Here is a 24,865-nt window from a genome sequence, read left to right on the forward strand (position 1 = left end):
TAGTCTTGCATCTAAAATTTTACCTTCAAGCATAAGCTTGGTTGATAGATATCTAGGGCATCCCTTCTCATTTAGCTTGAGTGGTTTTTGGCAATTCTTCGATGGTTAACACAATGACCTTGCAGTCGTCGGAGCCACAGTCTCTACAACGCCAGAGACATCAGGGGATAGGATCCTAACAGAAGGTATCATTAATCAAGCCCTTGCTTGCTTCTTGTTGGCCTCCTTCCCACAACCTACCTTGGAGCCTATCTTCAAAATAGTTAAGGGAAGGTCACACGTAGATTAGGCATCTAATTAAAATTAACTAAGATCTTTGCATTTCACATAGGACTTAAGATTTACATTTCATATAGGTTAGTAAAGCATCAAAGAAGCAGTTGTCCATTCGGTACTTGGTCTCAATTTTATAAAGCAAGAGTGTTGACTCCATAGGGCACTGGTTTCAAATATAATTTCAATATAATCCTTAAAGAATCTTGCTATATTTAACCAAGTGCTAGGCCACTCAACCGTGTCTCTCGGACTAGTTGGTTCCCAACTTGTCCTTCATCATTTCATTTCCATAGGGTCTACCCCCCATAGTCTGCTATTGGGAGACAACTAAAATGTAGAGGTTGGGGATCAGGGTGACATCCCCTGACCTGAGTCGTTGTCGCGGTGCGTGTACAATCTGAGCAACAACAGGTTCATTAAAGTTCACTTTTGTAAACCCTCCTTAAGGATCCAAAGCCCTCATTCTTGTATAAGAGGGCTTCACATTGTAATAATAATAAAAGAAAATTTTCTTTGAGGGAGCTTGGGGTTTTACTCCTTGGTATCCCACCTACTCATTTGGAAGGAGAACTTGGTTGATTGATCACTAACTTGCTAGATTAGTTTTTTTTTTTTGCATTATCTAATTTCTAGATCTAGTTTCTAATCTTCATTTGCAAGTAGTTCTAAATCATTCATCATTCACTTGATCTAACTTGCTTTTGTGTTCATTATTGTCTTGATCTCATTTGCATTTGGTCATTGAAGTAGTTTTAATTTCTTGATCTAATTGTCATTTGTTTCATTAAGTAATTTTCACTTGCTTGATTCGCTGTTAACATAAGCTAATTTCATATTTGATATCATAATTGGTGCTCAAATTCCTAATTAATAATTTGATCATTTAAAGTGAAATGGTATTTTGCTATTGATAAATCTTAAGATATTTCACTTTGGAGCATCTCAGTCTAATTGTTATCTCATTGAAGCACTTGTTATAATTTTAGATCTCATTTCGAGATTGCATTTTAGATCTCTAAGATTTACCTCCAAGCATAAGCTTGGTTGATAGACATCTAGGACCACCTTTCCTAACTGTCATTCAATCTCCCTAGATTTAAGTTTGGAACAAAGGTTAAAACGTGTGACCTCGCAGTTCTCTTGTGGCCGAGTCCCTTGTAGGAACAAAGGCATGCGGGTTGTATTGAAATCCTATGGGGGTATGGTTATTGAGGCCTTAGCCTTCTCACTTAGCATTCTTGCAACCACCTCTCTCCTTAGCAAGTTGAAGGAATTGATGGGAAGTCAAACCTTAGATTAGGCATTAATTAAAATTAACCAAGACCATTTTTCTTCACACTTTGCATACACTGGTTTGCATCTTTCAAACAACTTGTTATTGTATAAGCTAGATTGTGACCATTTTATCAAACTTGCAAGCATTTCATTTACACTCTTGTACTTTTTCATTTACATACTCTTGCCAATTGTCCTTTAATGTTATTTCATCATACTTGAGCATCTCTCTTTAAGTACAAGCTCTTTATTTCCTTGCAAGATCTAGATCTATTTATTGCTCATATCTCAAAGTTATATATAATCTCGTGTGGTTCACTAACCTCTTGCTTTGTAGCTTCTCTAATTGTTCAACTTGTTGATATTCTTGACATATCATATTTGCAAGTATTGTGGATTTATTTGTGAGCATATATTTCTTGCAAGTATATTTAGCAATGGTCTAATTATATTGTCTTACCGGATATCTTGTTGAATATAATTGATATATCTTCATTATTAACTGTTATATGCTCTTAATTATTCATACTTGCTAAGCAATCTCATTTCAAGATATAATTCAAGTTGTTAAATTGGTGAAGCCTTAACTAATTTAATTAACACCATAATCTCCCAGAGCTTGTTATCCTTAGCAAGATTTCATCTTTAGGGACCACCCCTTTGGTTTAGCTAGGAGAGAACCTAAATGGAGAGAGTTCAGAATAAGTGACAACCCCTTCTCTAAGTGTTTCACCTTTAAAGATCGCCCCTGGTGGGATTGGAGACTTTTCCCACATTAAATCTAGGTGTGCCTCTTAGGTGACAACAGGTCAGATTTCCCTCCTTCTAACATATGTTGTTAACAAACGGGTGAGGAAACATACAATTGATGCAGGGAGCAGAGATAAAGTGGCACATCACATTAGCTACTTGGTGGCTCTCAGGGGCTGCTAGCTATTGACTGGAAGAAGATGTATAGGAGAAAAGTTCTCTAAAGGGTCCCCACTTTTGGTGGGTAACACGTCTTTATGAACTTGCCCAGTGTATTTCCAATTCCCTCGAATACTTGGTGGTGCCCAAAAGGAAGAGGAAGGTCATGCAATCTCACCCAAACCAACATTTTGGAGACCACCATTGTATTGGCATTGAAGACCGAAAACCATGGAGTTATAAAAAGACCTGTTCTGCCCCAAAACCATGGCTCCTCGTTTAAAGCAAAATCTAGGTCCTTTTGTGTGTGAAATTGTACAATAAAAAGTCCTTTGAGCACAAGTGAATATCAAAGTTGGGAGTCCAAGTAGAGAATACCCACTTATGTAAATCCTTCAATTTGGGCCAAAATCCATTGAATTTGCAAGCAACAACTCGAGTTTGGAGGGAATTAAATAGATTGTTAACTTCTGGTAGATTGACTGCCATAGCTGGAGCATGTTGCATTTGTTTGACAATATAAGGGGCTGAAATATTTTGGCTTTGCACAACTAGACTATCCATATTCCCTTTTGTTGCATCCTGGGAAAAAATGAATGAGGTTTGGCTGCCTTGGATCCACGAACCATATAAACCCTATAGCCCAATCCACATCGTGACCTCCAAAAAGGCAATAAAGAAATGGCAGATCTGGGTATACGACTAAGAAATCCTGCATGGGTGAGATCCTTGATTTAACTGGATCCCCACCCAGACTATTTCCTAGAATTCTTGGCCCTCCTTTGACGCCCATCGTAGCATAAGATCCCCATTGTGCAAATCGCCATGATCGCCTGAGGCTAGCAAATGCTGGATGATGGTGCCTTCTGCTTCATAGGAGAAGACTAGAACCGTAGCGCTCGACTTGGCCATCTCTCAAATATTTAGTTGTTTTATTAATATATTTAACTTCACTTTATAATATGGTTTAATTAATTTTAATTTGTGACAATTTAACTTTATAACATTGCTTTATTATAAAGTAAAGTTCCTAATTTGGAAACCTAAGTTACAAAAGATGACAATGATTAAATATCTGTTGGAAATAATACTGAGAGGGGGGGTGAATCAGTATTATCAAGTCAATTATTTTCTTTTTCACACCCAGATCATATACGCTACTTCAGTTAGTGAAAACCGCGTATATACGCAACTACAGATAAGGAAACTAGCGTATACCATGCAGACTTATAATTTAATTTATTTTACAGATGTTGATCATTAATCTGTGTATCAGAATCAAATAAACAGTAACCAAGAATAGTAAAACAGAGCAGAAGACAATCACACACAAGAACACAAGATATAAGGTGGAAACCCAATGTGGGTGAAAACCACCTGCTGCAATTCGTCTCTATCTTCTTTTAATTAGAAACTTCTGTTTACAATGTTTCTATACTGGTGCAGACTTATACCAGTACGTAGGCTTCTACCTGCAGAAGGCTACAACCTTCTCTCGTTCTCCAGCCTCTCTTGGAAGGGAGCTACAACCCCCTTAGCTCTTGTACTAGTTCAAGTGCTAGTACGTAGGTACTGACCTACAGAAGTCTACAACCTTCTCTTTTTTCCTGGGACCACGTTTCGTAAATTTTCAGACTGGATCCATGAATAACATCAGTCAAACATCAAGAATTTCTGCATCAAACAATCTCCTTTTCACCAATCAAAACTGAATCAAATAGACACTTCTCTGACAGCTGTACCCAGTACACAGTAACAGTAACCACACACCAATTCTGAACCCAGAACACTGCAGCAATAAACAGAAGCAGCTAGAACATAATTTAAGAGACGTATGCTACTTCAATATTCAGAAACCTGCGTGCATACGCTTCTGTGTTAAGACCAACCTGCGTATACGCTGTTTTGATTTGTTGAACCAGTGTATATACGCACCTCTGATGAGACGAACCTGCGTATAGATCTATAAAAGATAATTCACTCTTTCAAATATTCAGACAATAGTTATACCCAGATTATCAGATTTATAGATCAAGTGTGCACCAAATATAACAGATCAAAATCACTTCAAAGATTCTACTTATTCAAGACTTGATATTTTGATCCATCAATAGAACTTATCCCTCTCCTTGCGCTTAGGTTCCTCCTTCATTCAGATCCAGCTATGCACCATCAACCAATCACCAGTATTCGAGATCTAGCTCTGCATTAGATATTCAATAATTCAGATGATGATCATGCCAAATGATCTCCTTCCTCTTTTATAGTTTTAGGCCTTTCTCAATACCACGGTCCAAAACCATAGCAAATCAATACCATGGACCCAATACTTGGGATCAACACTTCGGATGAGATACCATGGTCCAAAACCATAGGTTCAAATACCAAGGACTAAATACCACGGACCAAAATTAAGTTCTCCCACATGTACGCGCTTTTCCTTGCGTGAAAGTGTGTGTATATGCATACGCGTCTTTGGAACGTCTGACCCACGTGTATACATGGCTTGGTCAAGGTGAACCTGCGTATATATCTTTTTCCTTCATTCTGAGAGCTTGAACTGTGATTTGTCACCAGAGTGAGTTGCCATCAAGGACAACACCTGTGCCATAACGTCAAACCTGTGTCATAATGTCAACAATCTCCCCCTTTGGACTTGATGGCAACCCCAAGATCCTCAAAGTCATTCTCCCCCGTTGTCATCAAGGGCAAAGGGTTATGCTCCCCCTGAGTACATGCTGAAATCTCTGCTCTGCTGTGCTGACCATGCTCCCCCTGATTGTAGGCAAGATTTGCAAAAAGATGTTCTTCAAGAAGAACCATAACTTATACATCATAACTGAATTCCTATTACCAAAAGACTCTATACATACATCCATCACCCAACCAAGTGGGGATCATCCACCCAACCAAGTGGGGATACATCAGAAATTCACATATGACAACCAAGTACATTACATCATTCATCCCAGGCATAGTGGGGAAACCAAAATAGGCCATTACATGACCTTGATAAAAAAAGATATACATGACATAGAGACGAAATATCTAGAGCAAGACTATGAAAGTCACCAATAACTACTATCAGCAGCATCTGTCAATCACTATTCAGATCAGCAACCATGTTCTCCTTTTGTTCTCCTTTCTGCAGCTGATCCACCTGAACCCAAAAACAGCTTGTGTACTTGAACCAAGAGCTTCTAAGGTAATGCCAACAATGCATTATTAGAAGTTTATCTGCTCCCCCTGAACCTGTGCCAGATGGTCTCTGTCAGACCCATTTTAGACTCTCTTCAACCAGAGTCTGTCCCCACAAATTTCCTTCAAACCACCATATACGCGATTGTATCTGCATAAATCGGCGTATGTACGCGGATCCTCCTCATGAAACTCGCGTACAACCATTTTTCTCTGAAACAGACAGGTTTCAACAGCAGGATGATGCATCAACTACTCCCAGCTTCTGTCTGAGGTATTCAAATGTTTCCCTGGGCAGTGGTTTGGTGAGTATATCAGCAACTTGTTCCTTAGAGGGAACATACTCCAACTTGACCTTTTGTTCAAGCACTTGTTCCTGAAGAAAATGATATTTGATAGGTATGTGCTTGGTCTTTGAATGCATGACAGGATTCTTGGAAATGCTGATTGCACTTGTATTATCACATACGATGGAGATAGGTGGAGTACAAGTGATTTGAAAATCCTGCAAGGTTTGCATCATCCAAAGGAGTTGTGTGCAACAAGATGCAGCAGCCACATATTCTGCTTCAGCTGTAGATAATGCAATTGAACTTTGCTTCTTGCTGAACCAAGATACTAATCTGGAACCCATAAAGAATGCACCACCACTAGTGCTTTTTTCTGTTATCCACGCTTCCAGCCCAATCTGCATCCTGTATAAGCATGAAGTGTGAGATATGTATCTCTAGGATACCATAAGCCATAGTTTTGAGTTCCTTGAAGATACTTGAAAATTCTCTTCACTGCCTGAAGATGAGTTTCCTTTGGATTTGGCTGAAATCTTCCAACCATTCCCACTGCATGCATGATGTCTGGTCGGGTACCTGTTAAGTAGAGTAGACTTCCAGTCATGGATCTATAGGTTGGTTGATGCACTGCTGCTGATTCATCATTTGCACTGAGGCTGCTTCCTGTAACCATAGGGGTACATACTGGTTTCGAATCTTCCATGCCATATTTCTTCAAGATCTGCTTGAGGTACTTGGTTTGAGATAAAAAGATACTGTCTTCATTTTTTTGGATTTGTAAACCAAGAAAATATGTCAGCTCACCAAGCAAAGACATTTCGAATTCTTTCTGCATCACTAAAGCAAAGTTTTGACTCATGGTTTCTTCACTGCTGCCAAAGATGATATCATCAACATACACAACAAGTATTAGCAATTTGTCATTTTCAATTTTTATATAAAGATTGCTATCTGTTGATCCTTTTGAAAAACCTTGTTGATGAAGGTATTTGTCCAGACGATAGTACCAAGCCCTTGAAGCCTGTTTAAGACCATAGAGAGCCTTCTTAAGTCTGCATACAAGTTTTGGATCATTTCCAAGGATGAATCCATCTTGTTGCTCAATATATACTTCTTCTTCTAAGTCTCCATTCAGAAAGGTAGATTTTACGTCCATTTGAAATACTTTGAACTTCTGAAAGCTAGAGAGAGCAAGGAACATTCTGATGGCCTCAAGTCTAGCAACGGGAGCAAAAGTTTCTTCAAAGTCTATTCCTTCTTGTTGAGCATACCCTTTACAAACAAGTCTGGCCTTGTTTCTAATAAGTTCCCCATTTTCATTCAACTTATTTTTGAATATCCTTTTTGTCCCTATGACATTCTTATCTTTTGGTCTAGGAACCAACTCCCAAGTGTTATTCTTTTCGATCTGCTCAAGTTCTTCATCCATTGCCTTGACCCAGCATTCATCTTTGCATGCCTCTCTTATATTTTGTGGTTCAGTGGAGGAGAGCAATGCCAAATAGCTTGAAGCTTCTGAAATTGTTCTTCTTGTTTGTGTACCTGCCTCTTTCTGCCCTAGAATTTGAGTTTCTGGATGATTCTTTTGAACGTATCTCGATGGAGTCTTCTCTTATATCCTTATCTGTTCTTCTGGTGCCTCCTAAGCTTCTTCTTCATCATAAGTTTGATTTGATGTTGAAGGATGGTCCTCATCATCTTCAAAATTTTCGGAATTTACTTGCCTAGGAATGTTTCCTTCTTCATCAACCACTACATCAATGCTATTAAAAATTCTTCCAAGTCTTTTGTTGTGACACTTGTATGCTTTGCTGTGGGGAGAGTACCCAGGGAGAATGCCTTCATCTGCTCTAGGTTCAAACTTGCCAAGATTTTCATCAGTCTTTTTGATATAGCATTTGCTTCCAAAAATTTTGAAATATTTTACCGTAGGAGTCTTACCATACCAGAGCTCATGAGGAGTTTGAGTGCTGTTCACCCGGACGTTTGTCTTGTTGAGAATAGTAACTGCAGCAAATGCAGCTTCACCCCAGAAAGTTGCGGGAGTTCCAGACTCATCCATCATAGCACGAGCCATTTGTTGAACCGTTCTGTTCATCCTTTCCACTACTCCATTTTGCTGAGGAGTCCTTGCAGTAGAGAATTCCCTTCTTATTCCATGTTCTTCACAAAAATCGAAAAATTCATTTGAGGTAAACTCCCCACCTCTATCAGACCTGAGGCATTTGATTTTGTGATCTGATTCGTTTTCAACCAAGGCTTTGAAAGATTTGAATTTTTCGAAGGCTTCGTCTTTGTGCTTCATAAGTCCTATCCAACACATCTTGGAGAAGTCGTCAATGAATAATATAAAGTATTCTTCTCCTCGAGGTGACCTTTTCCTAGATGGACCACATACATCAGTATGGACAAGTTCAAGTGGCCTGCTAGCTGATCCTTCCTTCTCAGGGAAGTTAGTTCTGGTTTGCTTACCAAACTGACATGATTTGCATATTGTATTGTCTGGAATTCTGATGTCTGGAAGACCACAAACTGCTTGGTATTTGCATGCTTTCGTTATCTGTGAGAAGCTTAGATGCCCCAATCTCCGGTGCCATAGCCAGTGTTCATCATTCTTGCTCAGATAGCATTATTGTTGTCCTCCCTTGAGAATGTATAGATTATTTGGAGTCCTTATGCCTTTGATCACTGTTTCTTCTATATCAAGCTCACGAACAATACATCCATTTGATCGAAATATCACCTCATTTCCTTGATCACACATTTGACTGACACTCAATAGATTATGCTTTAAGCCATCAACATACATAACATTTCCTGCTTTGACCTTTTCTTTTAAAAGAACAAAATCTTTACCTTTTATGAGTGCAGGGGTGTCATTTCCAAATGAGACCTTCTTCTCCTTCTCTAAGGCACTATATGACTGAAGTTTTTCTTTATCACCCGTCATATGTTTCGAACATCCACTGTCGATGTACCATTGATTTTCCTGCCCTTCCGCATATAAGGCTATACCACATCTTTCTGGTTGCAGTTCTTTCATTCTCCATGTTTTGGCACTTGAGGCTTGCTCCTTCTGAGTTGTCTTTCGAAACCTGCTCCTGCATTCAGAATCTTCATGACCGAAATTGTTACAAATAGAACATTCTATTTCATTTTCAAGAGCAGAAAAGTTATTGTAGGTCCTTTTCATGATCCCAGTCATACTCCTCTGTTTTTGAGCTTCTCTAGTCATGATAGTTTTGTAGGCAACACACTGAGCTGCTTTGTGTCCAAAGTTATGACAAGAGAAACATTGGCCATTGAAGAAATTCCTGCGATTATCAACCCTGCAGACCGAATGATTGTAGTTTTCATTGACATCCATTCTTGAGGCAAATTGAGAATGATTTACTTGTGGTCTGTTGTAGCTTCTGTTTATCCTTGGGGTAGATTGCCCCCGATTTACTTGGTGATCTCTGTTCATTCTTGAAGTAAAAGGTCCCTGATTTACCTGGTGAGCAGCATTGTGCCTTTGCTGTCGATTGTCAACTTGCTCACTTCTCCTTGCTGCATCAAGATAACTTTTGGAGGTGGATGGCTTCTGTGCTTGAGATGCTTCTTCATTATATCCCAGACCTGTCTTGATTAGTGGAGAACGCTGCACTTTGATAATCTCATCTAAAGTTTCAGATCCTTTAACAAATCTAAGATTAAGAGCTTTTGTTTTCTCAATCTCTTTTCTAAGTCCCACAATTTCACATTCTAACTTTTCATGATGTTTTTCCCTTTTAGCAAGTTGGAATTGTAGAGTATCTATAATCACATTCTTCTCTTCTAAACAAATTTTGAGTCTAGAAATCTCTTCATAAAGACCTTCTTCATCTATAGCATCCAATAAATCATCATCTTCAAAAGCCATTAAAAGTCTATAATTATTACCTTGTTCATCTTCATCACTATTTGAAAGTCCATCACTGTCTTCATGAGTGTAATAGCTTTTCTTATTTACATTCTGTTTTCTGTTCCATCTAACTGGTTCCTTACCTTTGTCAAGCTTATCTTTATGAGGACACTTGGCAGCATAGTGACCGACTCTTCCACAAGCAAAACATTTGAAAGGTAACTTACCTCTGAATCTTCCAGCACCCCATTGAAGGTTTTTGACAAAATTTGATTCTTCCTCTTCTTCTGACATATGTCCTAAGTCATAGGAATCTCCTTTTCCTGAGGTCTTGAATGTAGCTTCTCTTCTCTCTGATGGTCCCCCTTTCCTCATTTCATAAGCGGTTAGAATTCCGTGTAGCTGTGACATGGTAATGCTCTGTAGATTCTGTTTTTCTTCTATTGCAGAAACTTTTGATTCAAACTTAGAAGACAAAGATCTTAGAACCTTTTCAACCAAAACAACCTCTTTTATTTCTTCACCCAAGTTTTTCATACAATTAACAATCTCATCTATACGTAGGAAATAGTTAGCCACACTTTCATCATTGTGCATTCTGAGATTTTCATACTGAATTCTGAGGGTTTGAAGTTTTGCTCGTTTTACCTGTTCATCTCCTTCATAGCTCAGAACAATCTTGTCCCATATTTCTTTTGCGGTTTTGAGCTGCATAACCTTGACGAATTCTGTTTGAGATAGACTCCCTAATAGAGTATTGACAGCCTTTGCATTTGTTTCATACTGCTTCTTACCAGCCGGATCTGTAGGAGTTGCTGATGGAAATGTGTACCCTGCATCTATGATATCCCAGACTTCTGTACCAAGAGATTGAAGATAGGCTGTGATTCTTACCTTCCAATAGACGAAGTTGGTCCCATCAAAAATTGGTGGCCTGATCGATGCTTCTCTCTCGTAGTTGCTCATGATGATAGATCTTCCTTCAAGCGATCAAGCTTCTTCTGAAGGACCTGCTCTGATACCAATTGTTGGAAATAATATTGAGAGGGGGGGTGAATCAGTATTATCAAGTCAATTATTTTCTTTTTCACACCCAGATCATATACGCTACTTCAGTTAGTGAAAGCCGCGTATATACGCAACTACAGATAAGGAAACTAGCGTATACCATGCAGACTTATAATTTAATTTATTTTACAGATGTTGATCATTAATTTGTGTATTAGAATCAAATAAATAGTAACCAGGAACAATAAAACAGAGCAGAAGACAATCACACACAAGAACACAAGATATAAGGTGGAAACCCAATGTGGGTGAAAACCACCTGCTGCAATTCGTCTCTATCTTCTTTTAATTAGAAACTTCTGTTTACAATGTTTCTGTACTGGCGCAGACTTATACCAGTACGCAGGCTTCTACCTGTAGAAGGCTACAACCTTCCCTCGTTCTCCAGCCTCTCCTGGAAGGGAGCTACAACCCCTTTAGCTCTTGTACTAGTTCAGGTGCTAGTACGTAGGTATTGACCTACAGAGGGCTACAACCTTCTCTTTCTTCCAGGGACCATGTTTCATAAATTTTCAGACTGGATCCATGAATAACATCAATCAAACATCAAGAATTTCTGCATTAAACAATCTCCTTTTCACCAATCAAAACTGAATCAAATAGACACTTCTCTAACAGCTGTACCCAGTACACAGTAACAGTAACCACACACCAATTCTGAACCTAGAACACTGCAGCAATAAACAGAAGCAGCTAGAACATAATTCAAGAGACGTACGCTACTTCAATATTCAGAAACCTGTGTGCATACGCTTCTGTGTTAAGACCAACCTGCGTATACGCTGTTTTGATTTGTTGAACCAGCGTATATACGCACCTCTGATGAGACGAACCTGCGTACAGATCTATAAAAGATAATTCACTCTTTCAAATATTCAGACATTAGTTATACCCAGATTATCAGATTTATAGATCAAGCGTGCGCCAAATATAACAGATCAAAAATCACTTCAAAGATTCTACTTATTCAAGACTTGAGATTTTGACCCATCAATAGAACTTATCCTTCTCCTTGCGCTTAGGTTCCTCCTTCATTCAGATCCAGCTATGCACCATAAACCAATCACCAGTATTCCAGATCTAGCTCTGCATTAGATATTCAATAATTTAGATGATGATCATGCCAAATGATCTCCTTCCTCTTTTATAGTTTTAGGCATTTCTCAATACCACGGTCCAAAACCATAACAAATCAATACCATGGACCCAATGCTTGGGATCAACACTTCGGATGAGATACCATGGTCCAAAACCATAGGTTCAAATACCAAGGACTAAATACCACGGACCAAAATTAAGTTCTCCCACATATACGCGCTTTTCCTTGCGTGAAAGTGTGTGTATACACATACGCGTCTTTGGAACGTGTGACCCACGTGTATACGCGGCTTGGTCAAGGTGAACCTGCGTATATATCTTTTTCCTTCATTCTGAGACCCTGAACTGTGATCTGTCACCAGAGTGAGTTTCCATCAAGGACAACACCTGTGCCATAGCGTCAAACCTGTGTCATAATGTTAACAATATCTACTTTTTCAGCAAACATGTCATCCTACCTTCCATCTTGTGAATTCCCAATGGAACTAAGTTTTGCGAAAATCGATTGTGAGAGTAAATAACTTTATGATGTCATCCCTCAAGTAGGTCAAATACATTAATTTGTTTTTGACTATCTCATGATGGGTTTTAGTAAGAAACAATGTTTACACATCCCTTTACATCTTAGGTATGCTAATTTTGGCACTCCAAAAAGTTAATTAGTCATGTATGCATGCATGTATGGGAGAGAGGAGGACAACTGAAGATAATTGAAAAAGAAAAGTGGTGTATGTCAAACTAGAGAGAATATTATGTTGTGCTCGAAGAAGTAAAATGATGAAACAATTGTGGACTTATTATCTTAGGAAGGGTTAGTCTACTTGAACGATAATATTGGTGGTGTCGTGGGTACTCAACTAAAATTCAATCATATGATTAGTGTTATATTGGAAATGGAACATTAGGCAATATGGCGGGTAATTAAATCTCAATGTTTTCGTAACATCTTCAACAAAGAGACTGGCTAGGGAAAAGATACTGAATCACATTTGTTTTCTTTATTAATGTGGATATATCTACTCCAATTCATTTATTGCTTTTGAAATTCAATTATGCACTCAAATTTTGCTTTGAAATGCTGCATATATAAGCTCAAGCCATGTACATAATTTTTTTATTGGGTACTTATGTGCTACGCTTGTGTAATTTCTTTCTGTTAGTTTTTGCAACGTGTTGTAAGGTTTATGGTGGTACTTTTATAGTTTCTTAGCAATAATAGTGAATCTTGGATTTATTTTTTTTTGGCATGGATTAGGCATGACTGGTGCAGTATATATCAAGGGCGTTAGTGTTACGAAGTATAAAAGGTAAGTTTCATCTATAGACATTCCAAGTTTCATGTATGTTTGCACAACATCTGTCTGAAATATATCTGTAGTAGTCAAGGTTTTGGTGTAATTCTTGCAATGAAAATTTTAAATACATAACATGCTATTGTAAGTTGTTTCCAACAACACTAATATGAATAGCTAAATGATTAAATGTGCTTGCTTGCTTCCCATATCGTTTACTATATAACTTATTTTGTGTAACAATAGAATTAATAAGTTTAGTTTTGGATTTTTTTGATGCAGTGTTGAACTTGTAGTTTTGTGGAAGTTATGCTTTGTTTTAGGTTAATGGGTCAAGGTTAAGCTACTTAATTAAGTTGATAATAGATAAATAAAAGAATTAAGAAAATACTGAGTGATAGATGGATTTGTATCCAATTTGAAAATAAGTGGGGAAAGAAACTACTATGCGAGATTGGTCTTTGTGTTAATAATGAAGGTGAGTAATACAAAATAGATAATAAGAGGAGACCAAAGTTTAATTAGTAATAGAGTGATACATGCATGTAAATTGACTAACAAAGGAATATATGTTCAAACTATAGGATAGACTTAATGGGATTAGTAATAGATAGGGAATATGTATGAACTCATGAGGGATGTTACACTGGATCAATGCCAAAAAGACTTGGAGAACTTGGGAGTCAAACATGGATGACCATGTGAAGGTAAATGAAACATTATGCATTGTTGACACAATTTTACTGAGAAGAATTATATTCATAAATAGAAAGGATCGAAGTACATGTTTGAAACACTATACCTAGAGGAAGGAAGAAATGAGATATCCAAAGAAAAGGGAGAATGATTTACAACATGTAAACAATGCAGACTGGATTATAAATTTGTAACATCATTTTTGGAATTGATTTTTTTGAAAATTGTTACATTTGAATCAAGGCTCCCCTCAAAAAAAATATTTATTTATTGTTGTTTGAAATACCTTTATTATGTTTTAATGCTTCATGCCACACAATACATGGACATAGGTACATAGATTGAATTCAACATGCCTATTTGTTAATATACTCTATTTTCAACACTCCCAACCAATCCATAAAACTTTAAGGATACTATCGAGGATTTTTATTCCAATCTTATCCCATCATTTTGATGTTGTTCATTTTCTTGCATGTAATTCTTCGCATTGCATGACCTTAACAAAGAAATTTGATGTTAACTATTCTTGACAACTTGTTATTAATCTATACTCCTTGACAACATGACAATTGTGTGACCTATTTTACTTCTATTCAATTAAAGTGCATATTCTATTGGTACTATCATCTGGACACAAAATGATGCTACTCCAGATTGTCATTCTTTAAAATTTTTTAATGCCTCTTTACATGTGTGTCATTATTTGTATTATTCTTTGTTCAACTATCTATGAGGAGACATTAGTTAGGTTAACACCTATAGATATCTTTGTTTTCTTGTATATTTGTTCCTTGATTTTAACTAATTCTTATACCTACTTTGTTAATTTTGTTTGTTATAACACTGATTTTTATTATTATTACTTTTATTTTTAATGGAAACTCATATTAAATTCATAAAACAGTTAGAATGCAATACATATTGCTTTTTATTTAAAATCTACAAGAAGTTTATTAAAAGTAGGAAAGCTAGATTGTTGATAGAAATTTTAGACTTCCTTTGGGTTTTATGGCCTTGTTAATTAAATTATTTCTTGATAAAGTGCTCCCTCTAACTATCAATATGAACGATGAATGCACATTTGTGATTTTATACAAAAAGAATAGGCTGCATTTGGCTGCAAATGCAACCAGCAAAAACAATAGCTAAAAGAAAAATGGACAAACTTAAAGTGGGTTTAGAAACGAAAAATACCCATTATCTCAAAGTTTGCCTTGTTTGCCGCAAAATCTAGCAGGCCTTGGAGATGGTCACCCTATAAAGCTAACACTAGACCAAGTGACAACAATGGGGTGATGGTCCACTGTTACCATAGCCAAAACCCTCTTCTCTTTATAGATGTTCACCGATGGGAGGAGATCTAGTATGTGAGAAGGTCCCCTAATGGATATTCTAAGGTTGGGGTATAAGGTGGCACAATGTGGCTTTTTACAAGAAAGGTACAATTTAGGCTCAAGGCTCCAATAAGAGGAAGTTCACTTGCCTATAAGACGAGGCACAAGACCCAGGGCTATTGGTAATTTGAGTGTTGTGATGGTCGAAGTTCAAGGCAAGGAGAAAGGGTTTCCAACAATGTATAGCAACAAGATGAAGGCATATGAAATCCTAAAGCAAGACCCTAAGTTGAAGGAACACAAAACTAGGGTTTGTCCTAGGGCAAAGAAATTTATGGACAAGATTGAAGTGGATGCCCACCAAAAGAAGAGATTTTGTGGCAAATACACTCCTTTTGATGTTTAGGCTCTTTAATGCCCAAAATAATCCTTGCCTAGGGATTCACACTAATCCCTAATTTATGAGCTTGGCCTTAAAGGGGCCGAATTAGAAAGAGAGAAATTTATCGATGTGATATAGGGTTGATCACAGACAAAATAGGCCAGTGCCTTGTTCCTTGGGATGGAGTCTATGATGTGTTAGATCAGCCAAAAAGTTTCTAAGAAAGCCAAAATCTTGACCCCTAGCACCAAAACTCAAGCAATTATCTATGCAATGGATAATGGATTTTTCATAAGAGAGCTAGTTAAAGTTCGCCACTAGGACATTCATTCACATGTTATGTATGAGTAACTCATGCAATGGATCATATAGATAACATTCAATAAATATTCAATAAATTAGGGCACAATAGCAATACCTAGATTCAACATTATTTCATACATTAGACATGTAAAAAGATAAATATTCAACAATAGGTACACTTACAAGATAACATGCAAAAGATTCCATCCATTGATCCAAAGAATAGCTCCAAAGACAAACAATTTAGCTCCAAATGTCAAAATGAATTCATACATCTGAATTCTCAACAAGAAAGGAAGGCCAAATTCACTAGAGAGGCTAAAATTCTCAAGTTGTGATCATGATTTGATACATTGAATGTTTCCTCTGCTTATATGAGGAATTTGACTTCTAATTTTAGCCAAATGCCCCTCAAAATAATAAAATAATGTGCTAATCACAAGCTAGGTCACAAGCTGACCTAGTAGCCAATGATAAAACATAACTCTTGCCCACATGTGTGAGCCTTAAGAGATAGAATGATGACGTCATGCACGCGTGAGCCCTTCTAGGGCTAGCATTGAGGCTTTTTGGTGCCAAGATGTGAGTAGGAGCCTTTGAAAATCATCTCTTAAGGGTTTGCCCTTAGGTCTTTGTTTATGCTCCTTTGTGAACCCCAATTTTCAATGTGGGGCACAAAAGTGGTTTCATGGGTCTTGAGGTTGCCAAAATGTTTGTCTTTGCTCCGATGTTGGGGGTTCTCAAGATGGTGCTTGCCCTCCCATGTCTCAAAGTGTGATACCATCTTCGTCTGGGCCTTGGATCAACTGCCATCCCTCTAATAGTGTTAAGCCAATTGGGGGCATGTTGGGTCCAGGTGTATCATCCCATAAAAGTAATCAATGTAGGGCAAAGTGCTGGGACACTGTGGTTGTTGGAGGTGCCCACTGATATCTATGATGCTCTACTATTGCTTGGAGTCCCATGGCTGTCAACGCTCGACCTTGTTGAAGAATGTAACTAGTGTCAGTCTTCATGATTGTATTTATCAAAAGGAAGAAAAATATTTTTTTTATTAAGAGAACTTGACTTATTAAAGCATGGGTTTCATGCTTGGGTCATTGGTCAATAGGTCAAAGCCTCCATTGTAGGCTTCTAGGTTTATGTCTTGAGTTATTGTCATTATCTAAACCCTTCGTAGGCTCATTATATCAAAGAAAGAAATTTATTTCATGTATTTTAGTCATAAAAACTCCACCATCAAGTCAGCCTCACGCACTTAAAGCTAGCCTCAAGTTGTTGTCTAGTCGGCCTCATGAAGAGACACGTCCACCTCGTGAAGACTATATATATGTAAAGGAGCATTTGACCTTGAAGCATTTAACCATCAATCAATTCGATTTCAATTCTATTGAGACAAGAAGTTCGTTGAGGCAAGGAAGAGCTACTTATGAAAAAGGATGAAGGAAGAAGACTGAAGTTTGTCCAAGATATTACAGGACCAAAGTTTGCCTTTATAATGACAAGACCGAAAGTTTTTAGTATGACTGTAGGAGATGTAGAAAAAGGATGTGACAAAGAAGGCTGAAACCCTTGTTCTTGATGTGCTGTTTTGGAAGAAGTGAACCAGAAAATGACTTCTCTACTTGAAAGGCTGACTTGATGGATGGAGAGAGGTCTAGGTCAAGGGTCTAATATGGTCTCAACTTGATTTGATTCTACTAAAGGAAGAGTTTGACCGGGTTTTCCCCTTCATAGGGGTTTTGCCTCGGTTGAGTGCCTACATCTTGTGTCCCTTTTCTTGTGTTTATGATCTTCATTTTTTTGGCATTTGTCTTGATGATGGAAAGAACACTAATGCAATAAAGAAGAACTAAAAGACATCACAACAACTAGTCAAGAGAAATCATTTAAAGAACCCTAATCTAAATACTGCCCTAGATTTCTCAACACACCTGTGGGTGTCAATATGCTCCTCTAAAATTCTTGGGCCCTAGTTAAGCTGCCCAAGCCATGGTTGTGGAACCACCTGGCAATTACACACAATATCCAGTGCTAGCAACTACATCATTAGGTACATTTAATCATTTTTGCATCTAAGTGAACCAATCTTTAAAGAAATGGACAATTTGACACTTCAAATAAGGTTTCCCTTCCAAAATTAAGGTTTTGAACTTGCAATGGCATTACCTCCCTAGGTAGGAGTGGCTAATAGATCACCTTATTAGGTGTTTCCAACCCCCAAGGGGAAGTGACACGTCCTCGATCCACCCTTCAATTAATAGGTGTCATGTGAATAATGATGAAACAAAGGGGAAAAGACTTCATGGCCAGGTGCCATGGTCAAGGGGACCAACAATGATGGGATCCTCATCCCGACTGTATAGCAATCGCTGATGCATGAGTTACCAACCTAGCCTTTGTTTTTCCACCCCCCTTCTGCGTCGTTCACTTTTCTTGATTTTATTTTGTATTACTGCTCGTAGCTCAAAGGGTTAGAGCTTACTTTGTATCATTTTTGCATCTAAGTGAACCAATCTTTAAAGAAATGGACAATTTGACACTTCAAATAAGGTTTCCCTTCCAAAATTAAGGTTTTGAACTTGCAATGGCATTACCTCCCTAGGTAGGAGTGGCTAATAGATCACCTTATTAGGTGTTTCCAACCCCCAAGGGGAAGTGACACGTCCTCGATCCACCCTTCAATTAATAGGTGTCATGTGAATAATGATGAAACAAAGGGGAAAAGACTTCATGGCCAGGTGCCATGGTCAAGGGGACCAACAATGATGGGATCCTCATCCCGACTGTATAGCAATCGCTGATGCATGAGTTACCAACCTAGCCTTTGTTTTTCCACCCCCCTTCTGCGTCGTTCACTTTTCTTGATTTTATTTTGTATTACTGCTCGTAGCTCAAAGGGTTAGAGCTTACTTTGTATGATTGATAACAATTATTACCCCTATTGACCACACTTTGTCAACAATCCGAGAAAGCAAAGTACAAAGAAGTGGGGAAATTTTGTCAAAGATCAAAGTCATCGGTTGCCATAATTCGTTATTGTAAAGTTGTAAACCCAATTTTTTGCATAGTTTATTGTAAATGATGCTAGTATGACCATTTAATTAATCTAGGTAAACCTCTAATTTTGGCAAAGTATTTCATCCTAGGAAGTTTTTTAATCTTCCCGAATTATGTGTGTTTGTAAACACGTGTAATCAATAGAGTTTTTCTTCCAGCTTAAACCCTAAAGCTAAGGTGGAATTCATTGACAAGGTGTTAGGTGAGTTCTAGTGTTATATTGAGTCTATTGTAAAAGTGTGTTTGGGAATAATTTTAGTGCATGGTCCTTCACAGTCAGACACCATGGCTAAATTATTTTTATTACAAGCACACTTCGTTTCATACTAGATCATGTTGTGTCACAGAATTGGGTAAACTATTGAGGGTCTATGTATAAAGGTGTTTCCCCCTTTCAAGGGTTGATATTGCAATTATTTGATGTAAAAATATTTTAGTGCATGGTCCCTCATAGTCAGATACCATCGCTAAAATATTTGAGGGCACAAAAATGATTAAATCCCCTTTAGAGTCAATTAATTATATTTTCTGGCTAAAATAAATGAAAATCCTAAGCCAGAAAATTAATTAATTTTGAGTCAAAAATAATTATAGAAAAATTAATCTCTCCAAGTGGAAAATAATAAAAAAATTTGCGGGTCAAAAGAAAGTCAATTTTTGGAGGTCCTCCAAGGCAAAATTGGATATTTTAAGAAAATTTGAGCCCTTGGACTTGGTGGTTAAGTCAAAGTCAAACTTTTGAGGAAATTAATCCAAAATATTATTTTAAAATGGTTTTTAAGAGAAATACCATTTTTTCGTCAAAAATAAGAATTCGACGGTGGAGATTAAAAGATGATCAAGTTATTTTCAACAGTCAAGATTATTTTGTCGAGGATCAAGCCAACTAGCCGTTATTTTCCACTTGGAGGGATTTTCTCTATATAAGGAAGTTATTGAGCTTCTATTTGGATATGATCTCTGGATGAGAAAAAAAAATGTAACACTGGTATTGAGCTACTGCTTTGCTGGGAACGTTTTTTGTCATAATAGAAATACTTTGGGGTTCAGGTCATGGTGTTCTTGTATCTGCTGATCTGTGATATGTGTTATCCTATATTGGGCCGAATAATTCTTTAAATTGTTATTTCATTTCTCGGTGATAATAACATTCTATTAGTACGAGTTATCTTAGGCGTTTTGATTCACCTTATGATCTAAGAATTTTATCTTGAGAAAATTGTAGAGATTTATAGATACACTGTTAGCAATATTAATGTTTAATTCGCTGTAAACTAATAATAAGACATCAAATAAGATTCTGAATGTAATATGTTTATATATATATATATATATTGATAAAAATAGAATGATGGTTACAACGCTGAGGTGGTGCTCCTTATATAGGAGTTGACTGGCCATGCTTAATCAGAGAGACATGTCCCTTGGGGACTCATGTCTCTTCATTTAACTAATTATTTGCTAATTAATTGATTATACTAATAATTTATTAATTAAATAATATTTTAATATTTTATTTAATTGTTATGACTTTAAGTTCATAACATTGCCTTTCCCTTAAGATGCTTTGTCCTTGAAGCATAGGTAGGCCTGAGTGTTGATGCATGAAACGTTTTGATTACCAAGACGAATCTTCCTCTGGTAACCTCTTCCATTTGATGAGGTATTCCTTTATTGTCTTAGATCGTAAAACCTTTTCTCAGGTAGCGAGTATACCTTTAGGTTCAAGGACTATTCTTCCTTCTTCATCGGTCTTTGGTATTTCTGTTTATGCTGTTTGATTTTGCCCTAAAACTTTTTTGAGACTTGATACGTGAAAGGTATTATGGATTCGACAGTTATCCGGTAACTTTAACCCATAAGCTACATTAATCTTTTTGATTATCTGGTACGGTCCATAATATTTAGGTGACAATTTATTCTTCCCTTGTTGTTTTAGTGATAGTTGCTTATAAGGCTGGAGTCTAACAGAGACCCAATCTCCCTCCTCGAACTCTCTTTCAGAACGGTGTTGGTCGGCTTGTTGTTTCATTCTATTACGGGCCATGGTTAGATTTTCTTTTAGTAAGTTGATGATTCTTTGACTTTCTCCTAAGTGGTCTTTAACTGCTGGTATCCTAGAATCAAGTGTTGAAATTTGGTACCGGAGGACAGGTGGTTCCCTTAGGCTTTGATCTTTGGTCTAGGGAAAAGTGTCCAAAAGAATTTAATTTTTCTCCTAAAGTAACTTTATAATTTTTATAAAGTTAAATTTAATTTAAAAGTGACTTTAAGTGATAAAGTTACCAAGTCTAATTTTAAAGTGACTTTTATAAAGTCAATGAAAAATTAGAAAGGAAAAGTGACTTTGGAAATAAATGACTAAGTGGGTCTTTATTAAAGTGGGGTGAATTAAAAAATAGAAAGTGAGATTTAAATGAGCATTTAATCTCAGCCATTGATCTAAATCTATTTCAGCCATTGGATTTAGAGATCACCCAAAAGTCACTTGGAGTTATATTAAAGGAGGAAAAGGAGGAAAAGGTCATTCATTCTTTCATGAGCAGATTGGGAGAAGGAGAGCAAGAGAGCAAGAGAGATTTCTGAGCAGAGAGGAGAAGGAGACAACAGCTTGGCACACATTCCAAGGCAGCACTTCAGCAGATTTGTACAGCTGATTCAGCACATAGTGAAAGGTAGATTTTTGCACAAAATCGAGGAGCAGTTTGCTGATTTTTCTGCACACAAAACGAAGGCCGTACAGCATTTATTGCTGTCCTGTTTGCTGTAATTTCCAGATTGCTGTGAGGCACGGGAAAGGAGATAAGTTGTAAATTTGCTTGCTGATTTTTTGCTGAATAATTCTCACTGTAAAAAGACAATTTTCAGAAATAAAGAAGAGCTCTCAAACTGGTTTTCCCCAAGAGTTGTAGGGGGTTTTTCCAGGGTCAAGTTGACCAAAAATATCAGTGTTTTAATGGCTGTTTTTAATCGCTGATTTTTATTTCTGCAATTTTCAGCATTCTGAAAAATTTCCAGAATTTGTGTTTTCAGCCATATTTATTTTTTTCAGTCTGTTAAATGTATGGTTATGGGAATGGGCATTTAACTACATGGGAGAAATAAGGTGAAACTGAAAACCGGGGTGGGAAAACAGAAATTTCTTCATGGTATCAGAGCTTGAGTGCTGAAGGGCAGTTTGGGATAGCAAAAGGAAAAATTACAGTTGCTGATTTTTCACTCAGAAAATTCCAGCAAGCTGATTTTTTCATAAACAACAGTTTTATCTTTACTACAGCAGTGCTATTTTTCAGTTTTAGGACAGCAGGATGTCATTGGGATTGAGGGTGGAGGATAGGTTGGATGGGCATATAAAGTACAGCGTTTGGAAGGAGAGAATGCAGAGTATCTTTGAGGAGGCAGAAGTCTGGGATATCATGGTGCATACCGCACAGAACCCTGTTGTTGTGCCCACTGATGTTACTCAGTTGGCTGAGTATAAAAAGAAGAACAATAAGGGTAAGAGGCTGATTCTAGACGGAATCAAAGACCATTGCATTCCTCATGTGAGAGGAAAGAGCAATGCCCATGAGATGTGGACAACATTGTCCAATCTCTACCAGAGTATCAATGAGAACCGGAAGATGGTCCTGAAGGAGAAGCTGAAGAACATTAAGATGGGGAATGATAGTGCAGCTGGATATCTCACAAAGATTACCAATGTGAGAGATGAGTTGGCAGTGATTGGAGAGGCCATTCCATCCACTGAGTTGGTGCATATTGCAGTGAATGACGTCCCCCGTTCATGGTTGAACTTTGCTGATGGGGTTTGTGCACGTGAGACCCTTCCCACATGGGAGAGGTTTTGGGATGATTGTATTCAAACAGAGATCAGGAAAGGACAGCTTGGGGCAGCCAAGCCAGTTGAGCAGGATGAGGACGTAGCACTGGTGGCTGGAGGCAAGAAAGGCAAAGGGAAGAAGCAGGCTTCCACAAGCAGTGGTGGGGGCAAAGGCAAAGGTAAAGGTAAACAGGGTAACTCACAGAAGGACTATTCCAAGGTGAAGTGTTGGAATTGTCAAAAGATGGGACACTATGCAGTTGTGTGTCCGGAGAAGAAGAAGAAGAAGGGGAAGAACCAGGACGTGGCAGCTTCAGCAGAGATTGAGGACTTTGCTGGTCGTTTTGACCGAGAGTTTGCGTTCACTACGTGTGAGTCCTCTAGTACAGGATCACCTGCCACACAGGTTCAGAGGGAGCATGCTTTTCCCTCGATTAGCGGAGCATCTTCAGGTATCTGGTATGTGGACAGTGGGGCTTCACGTCACATGACAGGAGTCCGGGAGTACTTCTCAGAGCTTTCAGAGAGTGGCACTGATATTGAGGTAGTACTCTGTGATGACAGAGTTGTTAGAGCAGTCGGGGTGGGGACAGTGACATTTCAGAGGGAGTCCAAACCTCCCTTGAAGGTGTCAGAGGTTCTTTATGTGCCAGGGATGAGGAAGAACCTTATATTCGTCTCAGCTTTGGAGGACAGAGGATATGAGGTACTGTTCAGGGGAGGACAGGTGTTGATGTATTCCAGGGACGCTCCAGCTGATTCAGCTAGAGTGATAGGTGTACGCCATGCAAAGGTGTACAAGTTTGCATTCCAGCCCCTTTTGGCATTGAGCAGTAGTACCGACAGCAGAGCTAGCAGTTCTGAGCTGTGTGAGATTTGGCACCGCAGGATGGGACATATGTATCATGGAGCCTTGAGGACATTGCGGGAGATCACTACAGGTGTGCCAGATTTCAGTACTGATCACTTTGATACTTGCAGAGGTTGTGCGATGGGCAAATTTGCCAAATCCCCTTTTCCCAGCAGTGACAGCAGAGCGACGGGGATACTTGATTTGATTCATTCCGATGTGAGCGGTCGGATGTCTCATGTTTCCTTGAGTGGATATGAGTACTATGTTTTATTCATTGATGATCACTCCAGGAGGACCTGAATTTATTTCTTGAAGACCAAGAGTGAGGTCTTCAAGCGGTTTCAGGAGTTCAGAGCTCTTGTGGAGACACAGACAGGTCGAAAGATCAAGTCCTTGAGTTCGGACAATGGAGGAGAGTACACCCTTGGAGAGTTTGTTGACTATTGTGCGGAGGCAGGCATTAGGAGGGAGTTCACTGTTCCTTACAACCCCCAGCAGAACGGGGTTGCGGAGAGGAAGAACAGATCCATCATAGAGGCTGCCAAAGCTATGTTACATGATCAGGGGATTTATTTCTTGAAGACCAAGAGTGAGGTCTTCAAGCGGTTTCAGGAGTTCAGAGCTCTTGTGGAGACACAGACAGGTCGAAAGATCAAGTCCTTGAGTTCGGACAATGGAGGAGAGTACACCCTTGGAGAGTTTGTTGACTATTGTGCGGAGGCAGGCATTAGGAGGGAGTTCACTGTTCCTTACAACCCCCAGCAGAACGGGGTTGCGGAGAGGAAGAACAGATCCATCATAGAGGCTGCCAAAGCTATGTTACATGATCAGGGGTTGCCATTGTTCTTGTGGGCAGAGGCCTGCAACACAGCTGTTTACTTGCAGAACAGGAGTCCGCATCGTGCCTTGGGGCACATGACTCCGGAGGAGGCTTTCTCTGGGAAGAAGCCTGATCTTGGTCATCTTCATATCTTTGGATGCATTACATACTCCTATATACCCAAAAGGAGAAGAGGACCAAACTAGAGCCCACCGCAGAGAAGGGTATCTTTGTGGGCTACAGTGAGACCTCAAAGGCCTTTCGGATTTACATTCTTGCACAGAGGAGAGTTGTTGTCAGACGGG

The 24,865-nt window shown here is 38.4% G+C and overlaps 1 protein-coding gene across 2 annotated transcripts in view; it reads left to right on the forward strand.

Annotated features, from left to right (window-relative positions):
• Window positions 1–24,865, forward strand: part of MMH-1 (MUTM homolog-1) — a 318,479-nt gene that overhangs the window by 47,666 nt on the left and 245,948 nt on the right. For both annotated transcript variants that reach the window (XM_089374736.1, XM_089374735.1), the window contains exon 2: window positions 13,253–13,304. In XM_089374736.1, coding sequence (XP_089230862.1) covers window positions 13,253–13,304 — 52 coding nt within the window. The remainder of the gene's footprint in view (window positions 1–13,252; window positions 13,305–24,865) is intronic.

This window comes from Pinus tabuliformis, chromosome 8 (assembly GCF_031772625.1).
Source record: "Pinus tabuliformis cultivar Carrire ecotype Pingquan chromosome 8, CPIR1, whole genome shotgun sequence".
In the NCBI taxonomy this organism is placed as follows: Eukaryota; Viridiplantae; Streptophyta; class Pinopsida; order Pinales; family Pinaceae; genus Pinus; species Pinus tabuliformis.